Source organism: Eulemur rufifrons, chromosome 17 (genome assembly GCF_041146395.1).
Source record: "Eulemur rufifrons isolate Redbay chromosome 17, OSU_ERuf_1, whole genome shotgun sequence".
NCBI lineage: Eukaryota > Metazoa > Chordata > Mammalia > Primates > Lemuridae > Eulemur > Eulemur rufifrons.
Genome location: NC_090999.1, coordinates 55,596,378 through 55,612,533, shown reverse-complemented (window position 1 = coordinate 55,612,533; position 16,156 = coordinate 55,596,378). Strand labels below are relative to the sequence as shown.

The following is a 16,156-nucleotide window of genomic DNA, read 5'->3' as shown; positions in this document are numbered from 1 at the left end:
ACACAAAACATAGTTGCTAAGATGCATAGGCAGCTGCTTAAAGTTCATGTTCTCTTTAGGGAATTTTACAATTTAAGCTTAAGAGCTTTTAATTAAATGTAAGTGTATACCAATCTATTCAGCAGAGATATATTAGGATCACACTTCTTTATTAAAATAGATTTTATTTTAATGTGTGACAAAAAGGATTTTGTTTCCTTATTTTAAAAACACAATAGACAGCCATACTGAAGTACTTGAGAAATACTTGTAGAATTGAAAGCTTGAAATTTTTTAAGATGTTTAAGTTTTCTGACATATACCTATAGATCCAATTATCAGAATGAAACAAATGTTTCAATTTCATTCACCTTCAGTATGTTATTAATTAAAATAAAATGCTAACCGGCGCCTTAAGAAGTGAAGAAAACCACCTAACATGAATTTGGACCAGATTGTCTTAGACATCCCAACATTTTCAAAATTTGATACACTAAAAATGGTGCCAACTCAGTATGTTTTAAGAAATTGACATTAGTAATCAAGGTACAAACACCCTCCCCAAATCTTGTCAGGTGTTTTTGCATCCTTAATTACTTCAATGATTGAATATTAGAAGATATTTATATCAATACTCAATCTTCCTGGAGATCAGAGAGATTACACTAAAGATTGGAAGATCAATATTAGGTTCTGTGACCCACGTCTCCCTATGAGCTCTGCTAGTTAAGGTTCATTTGGTGCACTACTCAGGCATGTTAGTGTACCCTGACAGCCTTCCCATGCTGAGCAAGGAGCCCAATTGTGTCTCAATTCATGAATTTTACATCCAGAAAGGGTAATATACGTATATTAACAATATAAATGTTTCTGATAGCCTCACTTTTAAGAGGAAGACATATTATGGAAATGACAAATGGGAATCATCTCTTTGCCCAACTTCAGATAATCCTCCAATAATGCTATTCCTTCAAGTGGAAAGAATTTGTTTAGAGACAGTCATCTGCTAAGTGTGCTTAAGGAGATATCATAGAGTGTGGGCTCTTCTTGCCTATGGAAAAGGCCCAAGGGACTTCATAACTTCCAGTTTTTAAAGAGTAAGAGCTTTCCTGGAGAGCATAATCAAGTAATTTGGGGACCTTTGAGCATTTCTGAACAATGAGATAAAAGCTATATGAAAGAGAAGTAAGCCAGTAGATTTCTAAATGTTTCCTTAAAAGATGAAAAATAGAGCAAATCAACAAAAAGCAACCAAAAGGCAGTATTTTTATTGTCTTTTTCACTTTAGTTCTCTGACATTGTCAAATTCTTTGCTAGATAGATGATCGAGGATAGATAGATGGATGGATAGATAGATATTAACCAGATATTCTAACACCAGAAAAAGGCTTGGGACAGAATCAAGGATTTAAAAATAAGTAAAAGCTTTGACTAAAGTAAAAACAAAGGCCTCTCATAAATAAGTATATTTTGTTCTTGTTTATCCTCTAAAATTTTGGCTGCTAAGCTAAATTTTAGCAAGCATCATTTAATTTTTAATTATGCCACTCCTTCGTTGAAAAGTTAGGAGTCATTTCCTGTCATCTCTTGCACCTGGACTCTTCAACAGGGTGTTCAAATTATCGGGTCCCACATCCCTCCCCTTCCTTCAGTTCTGTGATGTCATTCTCTGCATCTCTGCTTTGGAGCCCAGCAGCTCCCTGTCCGTATCTCAAGGTCTTCCCCATTCCCACCTCAGAATTGTTCAAGACGATTCCCCCAGGCCCCGTCTTGAATGCTTCCTAAATTCTCCTTTGAACTGTACCCATCTAGTTGTGAATGATCCAGCTGAAGTCCTCAGTCCTCCAATACGGCTTTTCTAAAACTCCTCCACCCAAACTGGCCATGGCTTTGATTTGTATGTCCTGGGACTTAGGTCATATGATTTCTTCTTTACAAATTTCCTGTTTTTCAGTTTTTTCAAATCTCACCTCCCTCCCTAAATTCTCTTTTCCAAAATTAAAATGAAGGGATCCTTTAAACACATAACTCAATATTTATGCACTGGTCGATATCCTGGTGTCCTGAGACCACTGCACACAGTGGCAGCAGGGGTGGTCAGCCAACTGGTGCCTGGTTTGGGCAGCTCTAGGTCCTCTCAGGCAAACAGAGTGGATGCTTGATGAGGTGATGTATGCCCAGAGATTCTTCTGAGATCAGTTCTGACACTTTGCATGCTAAAGATGTTTCCTAATGCATTTCATATATGCCTCTAAATTCTCTTTTAATAAAACAACTAGCCTTTATTGTGCACTCTCTGTGTGCTAATTATTTCAAGTTACCTTCCCAACTAAGCTATAAATTCCCAGATAAGCTATAAATTGTATTTCTTTCTTTTGTAAATTGTATCATAAACCATAATTATAAAAATTATAAATGGTATTATTTTCTTTTCTCCAGCCAGACAGTAGCTTGATTGAATGACTTTATTTCAGCAAACCTCCAAACCATGTTCTGGGCATGAACATGAGAAGATGAGCAGAAAATGTTTTATCTACAGAAAGTAAAGATGGGCTGCCCAATAAAGCAGAGACAGGTAAGCTTTCAACATGGTGAAAATGATTATTATACTATATTCCAATATCCTCTCCAGAAATATACATTAGCATATTTATTTCCTTTCCTTTTCTCATCTTAGTAAAACCAAACCCTTCAGAAGCCTACTCTATGCAGCATATGGCCAAAGTGACTCCACTGCCCCGTGAGACACTAGGAAGACTGAGCTATAAAGTGAAAACATGAAGTCGCAAAAAGCTACTCAAGGCACTCACTGTGTGCCGATTATCCACATGTGCAAGCAAGTTTGGGTGTAATGCAGGGACGCCATATATCAAATTTTCATAGACATAGATGCTGAAATACAATTAAACTTTTCCTCTCACTCCAGACATTCTTTCTAATTTAATATCCCCTATCCAGACTTTAAATTATTTATGGAGAAACACTCTATACATCACCCCATCATTCTAACAGGTATTTATTTAGATGGTTCACATAATTTATTTTCCTCTGAAAGAACAAATCACCCTTTTTGAGAATAATTATATCTTTCTTCTTTCAATAGATGTGTGTTTCCCTCCTGATTCATACTCAAAAAGTCTAAACACTGGCACTCTCTCTCTAAGAAACACCACTTTTTAATGCAATAAAATAAGTTCTCATATGTCCACATGATGCCCTAGGATGAAAGAATATTTTATATTTTATATCACTTCAATTATGTTGTAAAAAATGCAAAATACTTCAATACAAATAAAAAAATATATGACAGATTTTACTAAAACCTATCACCATTCCCCCACCTCTCCCACCCACACTGACCAGAGCCCCATTCTTGGAATTGTTCTATTAATAAAGCCACTTAATAACCAACTATTTTTGTATGTGAAAAACTGGCCTCACCGAAAAGTAATGTTATAAATTTTCTAAACTGACAAAAATAGGCAATGTCTTCTTAAAAGCATAAAATTTTCAGCTTTACCTCATTAAAATGGAACTCAGAGAGCATTTCTTTTTCCTTTTCTTTTATCCCTATTTCTCCTCTCACCATGCACGTCTCTCCCGTTAGCTACACCCCTCCCCCCAGAAAAAAAAGTTCTGAACACTGTCTGGACCTGTGAATACATTTTTTATTCATTGCACAAATGAATGATCTAAGAGCTATTAAGAAAGAAGAATGTAATCCCTGTGTAGAGAACTGGGGGTTTCCTTGACAACGACAAAAAGACAGCAGGGAATGTCCGTGTGTTCTATGAATATGCAAGAGGCTGAACCCAATACCTGGGGAAATTTATGAAGACGGTGTAAAATGGTTTTTTCAGAGAAAATTAAATTGGTAGTTATCAAAATCAGGAGGCTAATTTTCATACATGAGAAAGAGCAGAAAGCTAATAAACTTTACTCTTAGGTCCTATAGAATCAATACTATATTTAAATTTTACGTAACGGCTGCAGCTGCTTCTGATTAGCAGCCAAAATGGCATCACCTTAAAAACACAACCAATATAGGATTAAAATTTTAACATGTTCTTTCAGTCAAGCAGATACTAAAGGGCAATTGTATTTGGCTCCTTGAAGAATAAATCATCTCCAATTTTAAGATAATTTGACTTCCACCTATTTACTACAAAACGATCTATATTTTTCTAAATTTAGAAGTTTGAAATGAAATAATTCCTAAAGCTGAAATGGAATTAATCTATACTAAGTAGTTCCCATGTGCCAGGCACTGTGATCGGTCACTCAAAGAGTATTAAATGTGTGACAATGACTGGCACATGGTAAGCACTCAAAGAGATCCCCTTCCTCTTTAAGCAATCTGGTGAGGTAGTAGTATTATTATATATTTTTAATGTTATACAACTTAGGCCTATAGAGGTTAAATAATTTATTTAAGACCAAACAGTCATCCAAACAGACCAAAATACAGTCATCCCTCAGTAGCCACACAGGGGATTGGTTCTAGGATCCCCCAGGATATCAAAATTCACTGATGCTCAAGTTCCTCATAGAATAGCATAGTATTACATACAAACCCACATATACATATACTTTAAATCATCTTTAAGTTACCTATAAAACCAAATACAATGCAAATGCTATATAAATAGTTACACTGTATTGGTTTTTTTATTTGTATTATTTTTTATTGTTGTATTGTTAATTTTTAATGTGTTTTTTTCCCAAAATATTTGCCATCCACATTTGGTTGAATCGGAGGATACAGAACCCATGGATTGAGAGAGCCAACCATAACAATGTTGACAAAGAACCCAGGTCTCTTTCCAAAACTCTTTGTACCATATCAATTGCCTCCTCCAGGTATCCTATATGAAGCAAACTAACTACTTCTCTAAGTTCATTCAGAATATCACAGACAGAGTGTACTTCAAACAATCCAATTCCAGTGTAGTTGGTACATTGTAATTATTTCACTGTTGAATAAATGAGAAAATCATATATGTATATTATGTGTATATATACACACATGTATGTATATAGACATGTGAGAATGAATATATACATACATATTCTTTGTTTCATAACCCCTGAGGTTTGAAAAAAGAGTATAGGTCACAGTTTAGGAAATTTCCTTCTATGTGATAATAGCCTCATATCCATTTTACTAGCAAAAAAATTCTGACAGGGAAATTAAGAAATTGATGGGTCCACATGGCAGATAAGCAAAGAGACTGACTCCAGATTCCCCAACTTAAAGCACCTTCCCTGTAATCATACTGATTCAATATTCATTTGACTTAAAATGTCAGCCTTTAAAATACATTTTAGAATGTCTAGCCACTCTTTAAAAGTTTTATGCCTTCTAACTTTATATGTATGTAATTCTGAACTATGATATTTCATTGAAATATATTATGAAAAGTTAAACATACTTAACCTAGATAACATGCTATCTTTATCAAAATGTATGAATCACTGAAGCACAGAAAAGTGTGAGAACACTCCTTCCTGAGGAAGCTGACTGAACTATCTCTAGTTTCCATGAACCTGTGCAGGTTTCTGGGCACATCCTAAGAGGCATTCAGCTTCTGAAGCAGGCCATGCCCTCTCTGTGATCTCAGCCCTATTTTTAAAAATTGCTGTGCCTGGGGCTCCTTAGCCCCACTGGTGAGCCTAGGTTGGAAAGCAATTGGCTAGTAATCGGCTTCTAGTAATTTTCTTTTACTCTATCCCTCAAACAGAGACTGTCTTAAGTCTCTTCCTTCTCATGAAATATTCGTTAACATCCTGCCTTTATTGATGTCTTCCTTTGCTGACCTCATCTGTCATTCACAGTCTGCCATACCACATTACCTAATGTGTAATTATATGTTTTAGTACCACAATTGCATTTGATTGTGTTAATATTGGCTCCCCAATATGCATTTAAAAGCTTCGGGAGCAGGGTCTATGGTTTATGTATCTTTCGTGCCTCTCTTTAATATCTGTCAAAGGACTAGGCATGTTGTAGATTTACTTGAAGGTAATTCTTGATTGACTGTGCTCTGCTTACAAGGGTGTGGGCATCTCTCTCAAGGTAATTGCCAATAATAGATAAGTGGTATTTGTCTTTGGATAATGCCCCTACTTCAGTAGTAGTTTTGATAATGACAAACTGTAACTGTAAGTTACATTTGCCATTTTCTGAAAGAATGGGCATTGGTTCATTTTAGGAAGAAGATAAAGTTCCTTTTGGCTATCTATGGAACATCTTTTATTATTAAACCTCAACCTTTGAAGAAAATATTTTCAATTTCTTAAATTTTTCCTCAAGGTTAGTGGGTTAGTAACACTATTCAAAGAATATTTTTAAAAGGTGAGACTCTGAATCTGCATGTCTGTATGTCCATATGTGCATCTTTCACTTAGGACTTTTTAAAAAGGTAATCTTTGGTCTGTAGTACACAGTTAAGCTCACTAATAATTTAGAAATATTAAGGTCAATTTTTTTCTTCATACTACAGAAGGGAAGGAAAGATAACCATTCTCTTCCCTTTCCACTATTTGACTAATAGAAGAGGAACTCAATCCTTTTCTAGACTTTAGGAAGCCAATGAGGAATGAGGGAAGCCACCCTAAATCCCTGCAGAAAAAATATGCTTCTCTGGTAGTGAGCCACAGCTGGAGATCATGAAAAGGAGCCACCCATGTGTGTAGGCACAAGCCCTATCCACTTTTAGGGGTGTGCTCCAAAACTTGGCAGGAAAGAAGCAGCCCAGAACCCCAGAAGAGCATGCTACCAATTTCAGAATGCTATTCTCTTGCCAGGGAAGCTATATGAGCTGTATAAATAACATTTCATGTCCCCCATATTAGCAGCAACCACATTTAAATCATATACTCTTAAGAAGCCAATAGAATGCCAGTGAAAAACCAGTTTTTCCAGAGTTGATGCTCTTTCAGGAATTGATGAACAGGGTGGCACCTGAGCCAACAGGGAGGGGTTACGGTTCCTCAGAGTTCATCAGGGGACAGAATCACTTCACTGCAAAAATGCTCCAAAGAGAGCCAAAGCTGTTAGACCATTAGACCCAAGGCCATGAATATCAGACTTGATGTGACTTCATTTGCCCATCTCCTTTCCCTAGTTGTCTTACAAATTATTTTTGAGGTTTAGATGTGATAATATACAGAAAAAGGGGTCTGACAGTGTAAGCTGCACGATAATTTAGTTTTGCACATACACCTTGACACTTTGAAATGCCACTATATGTTATCTTGATGACACCTAGGCACTGAGATTGAAATTACATTTATTTAATTTGTTTTATTCAGCACCATGCACAGAGCTATTCAAAGGTAAATATTAATAAATGTGCATCATTATAGTGCGATAAAGGTACTGATAATCGGACCAATTTTAAAACCATTTCTACTTTAAAAAATTAATTCATTCAGGAACAAGTAATTGTTTTTGCTTTATCTCAAACTATCTAGATGATATCATTCTCCTCCTAGCTGTGTTCTGAGGTCCATGTTATTGTAGAAACCACCACAGGAGATGGGGAGGACGTCCCAAGAGAGCAAGGCTCCCCATTGCCCTCAGACATTAACCAACAGAGCCACCCTTTTGTCTGTTCAAGATATGGAGGCCCTCAATAAGATTTTGTCTGAGGAAGGGAATCAGATCCTATAATAAAAAAATCTGAAAGTAATTTTTCTATGTAATCACAAAATTCTATAAAAATGAAAAGCATGTGATTTTAAAAAATTGACACTATCTTGTATAAACATTATCTTTTACAAGTGATGACTGTGTAATCAATGATATCAATATTAGTATTTGCCCAGATATCTCCTGCTCTCAGAGCCAATGTCCCTTGTTCTTACCCGCTCCATAACACCATAATATTCAGAAAGTCAATCTTTATCTTTATGTGTGTTTCTTTTATGTACAAACAAAAGTGCAGAAGAGATTAATTTGATGGCAGTTATTTCTGAATGATGTAACCAATAATGATACAATGATTCTAATGATTGGTTACAACATAACCAATGATTCTTAATAAGGATACTGAGCAAAATGAATTCTAATTTAGAGACCAAAAAATTATCTTTCTCAAAATCTAAATAATCTTTAATAGCATTACATTAATAATTTTATCAATAAATTAATATTTATATCCTCCTAGTTTAATATTGGCCTTACTCTTAGATTGGATATAAATTGGGTGAATATAACTTATAAAATCAGTAAAAAAAAACACCTAACAAGACAATATCAAGCAGTCTGACCCCTAGTAAGTAGAATATATGAACTTGTTTATAGAAAACTAATAAGCTATCTATTTTAAGGTAATAGCTATGAGTATTTGTATCATAACACTGGTATTTAATATCTATACATTTCTAAATTACTCTTTGATTTAAAGATACTGGCATGTAAGTTTCTAAAAACATTTGCAGTTTTGTTCCACTAAGTTGTAACATTTCAGATGATTTAGAGGAGTGCTCTTTTAAAAAAAAATCTAGAATTGAAGAAACCCTTCCTATACCTTCAAACCCTATCGCCTTCACATATGTTCACAAAGAAAACCTTTCAATAATTTTTCAAACTGCAGGTGTGCAAATTACTCCTGAAATAGACAGGAGTCAAGTTTTCAGTATCCCCTGAACCACTGTTAAGCACACCCCATAGCATTTTTCAGCTCATAAAATTTTTATGAGCTGAAAAGTTCCTTCAGATTTTTTTAACTGCTAACTACAGTTGCCCTCTAGCAACAGCACCCTAAGTTGCTATTAAGATCCATTTGAGCAAATATAACATAAGTGTGCCCTGAGTAGCATGTTTTGTTTTATAGTAATAAAAAAAAAATCAAGATTTATATGACTTGCTGAGTGCAGCAAAAAATTATGAATGCCTTGGTTTAGGGTAGCATGGGTGGTATTTTTGCTGGATACATGGTATATGTAAAGGTTGATTCTATTCTTGTGAATAAATTTATACAAGTTCACACATGCACCAAAGATTTTCCAGTCTGGAAAATGTGCCTTGATACATAAAAAGTTTGGTTCTCCTGGCACATATGTACTTTTCCTTATTAAGGTATACACCTGCCTTAGAACTCATTAATTGAACATCTGCTTTAGGATTTTCCCTTGCCAAAGTTCAAAATGTTGGAAAATTAAATTTCTCACAGAAAACAAAACTAGTATAAGTAAGCATTTGGATCTGAGTAAACTTCATTGTCTTATGAAGACAATAAACAATGCTTTTAGGTTTAAGGAGAATGGCATATATAGAACACATGAAAATAAAGATAATAGGTAGGTAGGTAGATAGAGGTAGGTAGATGGATAATTACTCCATAGATACACCCCCCCCCCATAAACACACATATACAACCACACACTGGAATTCTGCCTGATGGAGGTAACCAAGTATTCCGCAGAATTTTCTAACCTATTATTATTTCACAAAACAAATTTAGTTTGAAGGTGGCACATGGTCCCATGTTTTAGAAGTGGAAGAAAGAAGAGAAAACACCTATTTAGGTCTCCCAGGTCTAGGTGAATTAAGTCCACAACTCACATATAAATATACATCTTCGTACGAATTGTTTCAGGGTTAGGTTATTCCGACCCTCCATTTCAAATATAAAGTAGTTCTTTTTTTGGTGATGACTGCCAGTTCTCCCAGAGAGATCAAGTTTCACTTTTTCCATTTTGTAATTTGATCATCCTAACTTTAACTCACAGTTTCCCACTTAGAAGAATTTTTAAATGCAGAACCAAATTTTCATTGTGTCTTATATTGTTCAGCTCAACTCAGTATTTATACTAACAACAGAGTAATATAAATTGGAAAAAATTTCTGCATAGTCATTCAAGTATTTTTAAAAATTATTAAATTAAGCATTGATATTAATTGACTTTATATCAATATTTTTTTTTCCCCTCACAGTTATACCTTCCTGTATCTTTTCCAACCCTACTAACAGCAATCCTCATTTCTACTTCTTGGCAACTCACCTCATCTTTTCTACTCCAGTTCCAAGGAGGTAGAAAAGGAATGTAGAATTGAGGAAATATGTTATGGTTTCCAAGAAACAGCATCATTAGCAAGAAAATCACACTCAAATCTGGCCTCTTTCAACTGTACTGGGAAGTAGAGATTAACTTTAATACTCTGCGGGTGTGTTTTCTTCTCTGCTATTCACTGCCAAGCAAAAGCTTTCACACTGAGAAAATTCTGGATAGTAGAAACATATAGAAACCATGAAGTTACCACCTACAGCATTGGTTACAAACTAACTTGACAATAAAGCTACCTGTTTGTTTCCAACAGGTGCACTCCTGGGCACTTTAATACGGGTCGTATCACTCTTCAGAAAAATGATGACCTCGGGGGAATACTCCAGCAATAAGAGAGAAACCCTGAGAAAATGACATTCTTCTAGTCTGGCTTCCTAGAGCCAGGTCAAGGAATAATGAACATTTATTCATTTAAATTCTTTTATTAAAACTAGAATACAGGACCTTACTAAAATCAATTATCTTAACTTCTAAATTAAGAGACAAACAAATCTGAATTGATCTATTGAACTGTATGTGCTATGTATTCTCAATTCAATTGACCAAACTCAAAAGATGGTGTGGTCTCACCTTTAAGTAGGAATAAGGCATGTTTGATAATGATAACTGCAAGCATTAATCAATGTAAAGAAACAGCTTCTACGAATTCTGCCAAAGAGCTAAATAAAATATTTGAGGGGAATAGAACTCATCACAAATACTCCTAGTGGTGAAACAATTAAATCATAAAATAAACAACGCCACAGCCTAGTTTTTTAGGAAACAAAGGTAACACATATCCACCTTCTGAAATATTTGATACAATGAATTATAGCATTACTTGGAACTGAGGTAGACTGAATTTGCTCTAAATAGTTAAAGCCGCACTAGAATATCCAAAAACAACAATTTAAAAATATGTTGAATTTACATTAAAGTAACATTTAAACTATGGACCTATTACCCACCCCACAAATAGTATTCATATAATAAACCTATAAAATCCTGGAAGAAAAAAAACCAAAGCAAACCTTTAGATGCCTTTCTGTCAACCCTAGGGATATTCAAAACGGTTTTAGCTGTCCACGTTGTAAGTACTCAAGGTTAATAGTTAAAGACCAATGGAATGTTAACACAGTCTAGTGCTACACTTGAGTAGTAATGTATGGAAAGACACTGAAATTAAAACACTTTGTTCTGCATGTTCTGAAGTGATGTAACAGCGATGAATTGGTTATATTAGATGACAAAGCAGGGCTTCTTACCACTTTTAAAATAAAATCGTTATCTAACATTCTTCCAAATTGTTTAACATATTCTTCCAATTCTTGTACAAATATATGAAGCTACAACATGTATTTTTCACACTCCAGTTATCTTTTAATGGCAGTATTTGGTATGTTGATTTTTTTATTCCCCAAGAGCACTTTTCAAGATAAAATGCTGATTGCTTTCTATGGCATGTCTAGAAAGCAAAGACTTACCTGTCTTGTTTTCTCTGACCTCAATAATATAAACATTTATGTCAGGGTGGAATTTTGTCCCCGCCGAGGGTTGTGGAGTGGAGAGTGCTTGAGGTCCCACAGCCTCTTTGCCTTCCACAGTGGGTAGTCTTGTTGGCTGAGTAGCAGAAGGAGTACTTGAAGTCGTGAAATACTCTCTATCAATATCCGTTTCCGTTTCCTTAGGTACAATATCATCCGGGGTAGTGGGAGGGACACGAGATGTTGATTCACCAATGATTACCATGTCACTGGTTGTTTCTTCACCAGGTTCCCTGTCAATGAGAGGTGGTTTCCTGGTGGATGCTGAAGACGGCTTGAATGCTGAAGTTGTGTGAAGTTTGTCTACTGCACCCAACACACCAGTGATATCACTTGGACCTGTGGCTTTAATTGTTGAAAATTTGGGGAGTTCCGTGGCTTTGGGCTTTTCAAATAATTCTGAGCCTAAATCAACATACGCTAGGGATGTTTTCTCTCTTTTCTCAGTAGTGGTTTCCTCCATAAGCTGAGTAGGACTCAAAGGTGTTATAAATTCTGTTGGACTACTGCCTTCTGTTTCATATCTTTGTTCGGGCTCTGGACTTAAAGATATTTTTGGCCCAAAGCTTGGTGTTAGTGTTACCATTTCATCCGTTTTCACTTTGTGCTCAGTTATAGCACCAGGTGGATATGACATACTGTGGCCAATTTTTCCAAGTGGAGTTGTTTCTAAAACTGGGACTCTCTCAGAACCTGTCATCAATCTATCTTCAGAGACTGTATATGCTGATCCATCACTCTCTTGTTCATCCAATGGTGTTGTTGCCTCCCTGGGCATGCCAGCTGTAGAACTGAGAGCAGGAGCTGGTTTCTCTGCAGTCTCTTCCTTCCAAGGGAATTCTTCCTGAGTTGTTGCCTGTGTGGTTTCTGTTGTTGTTATAGTTTCATGAGAAACAGTTGCTTCAAGGCGAGTCTGATCAATGACACGTACATCTTGAGAAGGTTCACCTAGAACTTCCCCTTCTGATGGAACAGACGGTACTAACACTCCCCATTCTGTCTTGGGAATTACAGAAAGAGGAAAGGTATGAGAAGAGTCTACATAAGTAGTAGGCTCCTGGGTACTAGTATAATTAACAAATGCCAATCCTTCTACCTCTGAAGTGTGTGCAAATTTGGGAACAGTAGATACTGGCTTAGAGATGTCCACATCTTCTCCTTCACCCAAAGCACTTCCTTCCATGGTTGCATAAACAACTTGGCCTTCTGTGCTTGTGATAGGTGGAAGACTTTCTTCAGTTGCAGGATATCTCAAAGTTGACTTTTCTGCAATCCCAATTGATGTAGTTGGCTGAAATCTGATTGTGAATTTCCCATGATCTATTAAGTCTTCCTCAGTAATCTCCTCTAATTGCTTTCGAGCAATATCTGGAATGAGAGTAAATTCATCTCCTCCAGCTTCAGTGAAACTTGGGATTTCTTTATCCTTTCCATTCACTCCGGTAGTGATGAGAAAAGCAGGGGGCAGTTCTGGAGAGCCTGAATGTTCTATAGACTCTAAAGGCTTTGATGTTATATTATCTTCATCCAATGACCATTTTGATACAGTGACCACCTCAACATCTAAAGTACTGGGGGTCAAATGCACTGTTGTAATATCTTCACTATACTTGGTAGTATCTTCATAGCCATCTGCTTCTAACCCACCTGGAGTTGTCATTTCCACAGAAGACTCTGTAAAATGAATTTGCTCTGAGGAAGATGTAGAGAGCTTCATTCCAGAGAAGGGTTCTTCTTCTGTTTTTCCCATAAATGGATCTTTAGTGATTTTTTCTTGTATTTCATCCTCTGTATAAGTATCTGTTCTCATCTCTGGTATTAGAGTTTTTGTTCTTTCTCTTCCTTGTGTCATTTCTGTTTGTGGAGAGGGATAAATAACTGTGGATATTCCCTCTACTAATATTTTATCACCAGAATAAGGAAACAATTCTACTTCTGTATGACGCTGTGATGGAAAAGGTGTACTAGACAGATACTGGCCAAAAAAATCTTCAGTTATTCTACCATTAGTTTGTCTCCCTTCCCAGCTGTCCAGGGATGATCCATTGTCAGGCATAGTTAAAGGTGAAACAGTTGTGGATGCCAGGACTGACTCTGAGTCCTCTAGTTGAGCATGAGTTGTGTCTTCAGCAGTCTTTGACACTGTAATGACTTCAGGTATTTTGCTAAAGACCAAGGTGGTCTGACCAGATCTAACTGTAAGTGTTCTGTCTTCATCATCATCTTCTGCCAAGGTGAATCCATAGGGACTTGTAGTCACCAATTCAGAAATAGTGCTTACTGTTTTCTTTTCAGTTTTTGATTCCAGGGTCATTCTCGTGGATACAAATGGTGTTTCAGTTACAGAGAATTCCTTAGAAGGAATATACTTTGAGATTTCCATAGATGTTACCAAGGGACCCACTTCTATTTGTTCAATCTGTGTAACTGATTCTTGGGTTTGTGTATCTTCCATGACACCATCCCATGAATCAGTAGCATGATGGGAGATGACAGTTGTACTTTGGAGCACTTCTTCCTTAATTTCTGATATATCTGGCTTTCCAAGTGGTCCTGAAGCAGAAGGTGAGTAGTAGTCCATATCCCAAAGCTCCTTGGTACTCCCAGCTGGTGTGGGTGATTCAGTGGCTAAGCTGTCTGTGACAGCCTGAGGTTGGACTGCAGCTTTCTGTTCAAAATTGACTATACTTCCCACAGGAGGGAACTTTGTTGTAATGACAGGTAATTCGTTGACTAAAGGAATGATTGGTGTAGTTCTATTGGGTACCATTTGTGGTTCTTTGGACAATCTGTGTGATGCAGTTTCTGCGAGGATATTCAATTCGATCGTTGTAGCCTCTGATATATTCTGTTTAGCTAGAAAAATAATTTCAAACAGTTGATTAGACAAGTCACTAGTAAAAAGTTGTATGCCCAGTGTTTGTTAAGTGTTGCTATGTATTTTGCGGTGACCCAAGAGTGTTTTCTGCTGGAGAGGAGTCTAAAAACTACACTTCAATTAACCCAAAGACAGAAAATTGAACACTTAATAGTCACAGATTGATCAGTTGTTTTATATTGCAAAGGTTATCACTGCTTTTACCTATAGGTATTAATGCCTGTTCTTAGTTAAGGAAAATGAATATTATGCAGTTTTAAGGTAAGGAGAAGCCCCAAACAATATAGATGCAGAGTTTGGATATAATAGATAGTTTATTTATCAGAAACTACAACAGCAACTTAAAACCTAGTAGGAGAACTTAACACTATTGTTCTGGAGGTTTCCGTACCCTTCCTTGAGCTATCTCCACACAATGCCTCCTTCTCAAGCTGTTGCATAGTATCTCAGGGGAGTGGGTGTGTTTCAGATTGCAAAACAACAAAAAAACCACATCAAATGTAACTGAGTTATGTATAAACCATTACATTGTCCATAATGTGAAGACTTTCATAAAAACAGGATATTAAAACTTTTTAATACCACCCTTCACTTGATTGCAGGTGTTGGACATTTGTCTTCATATTCCTTTCAACTCTGTAGAGTAGATGTGATTCTAATAAATTATAAAATGTGTCTGGCAGAAGCTGGTAGGCATTTACTGTAGTTGTACATTTTGTTCTATGTCCTACATGCTGTGTTTGTACTTCCTAAGGGTCTTGGTTCCAGGCTTACTTTAGCATGAAACACAACCATAGAACAGGAAGTAAAGTACCCACATAATGTATTTTAGGTCTATAATTACAAATCACTGGAAACAACCCTGAGCATCAGAAAGAATAGGCTCAGGCAATATAAAGTAACCTGTCATCATAAAATACTACATTTTAATGTCTCCAGATTTGCAGAGAATGGCCTGGACTGTTTAAAGAAATTTAAATTGTGTATAAATTTGACAGTGTTGTAAACAAGATTCCTTCTCAACAGGGAAAATTCAGTAGCCTAGTACATAAAAATTGTGTTTAAAAAACAATAGTATTTTTGAACATGAAAAACTAGCTGCTACTGAACTCAGAAGGAACTGTCCTGAGGAAACTTGTAGTTGTTGTTTTGCTACATCCCATATGACTTAAAGCTAACTGTATGGGCAATGCCTGTTCTTCCTGATAAGAACTGTAACATCTATAGTATATATAGTATCTTGCTTCTGACTTTTAATAACCCAAAACAGGAGCCCTTAAAAAACAAAACTGGGCACTTTTTAGCTCCATCTGCTCTGTCAAAACTTAATCATAAAATGATGTGATTTTGTTTTAAATCAGACTAGGGCTGTAATAGGTTCCTTATTTTTTGTCTGGCATGAGCTGTTATTAGCTGTGGTCGTTCCCCAGACCATTTTAAAGCCCAGCTTCATTGATTTTATAATTTACATTATGGTACATTTAAATATCCTTTAAAGCCTGTCACTATTTACCCTTTTATATTAAAACTAAACTAAAAAAGAGTTAAAGTCTCTAAAAACATGTTAAATAACCTTGCCCTCCCTTTTTGTAAGAAAAGCTGTTTCTGCATTCATTTCCTGAAAGAAGCATTGGTCTATTTTGATTGACATGAACAACTTAAAGACCCAAAATATGGTTGACCAGTTTTCTTTTAATTCAAT

At 36.0% G+C, this 16,156-nt stretch overlaps 1 protein-coding gene across 4 annotated transcripts in view; it reads right to left on the bottom strand.

The window, feature by feature from the left end:
* The window catches only part of VCAN (versican), a 100,747-nt gene that overhangs the window by 45,255 nt on the left and 39,336 nt on the right, over nt 1-16,156 (bottom strand). For 2 of the 4 annotated variants that reach the window (XM_069491892.1, XM_069491894.1), the window contains exon 7: nt 11,517-14,432. The exons of the other annotated variants lie outside the window; for them this stretch is intronic. In XM_069491892.1, the coding sequence (XP_069347993.1) occupies nt 11,517-14,432 (2,916 nt within the window). The remainder of the gene's footprint in view (nt 1-11,516; nt 14,433-16,156) is intronic. 4 annotated transcript variants of the gene reach the window in all.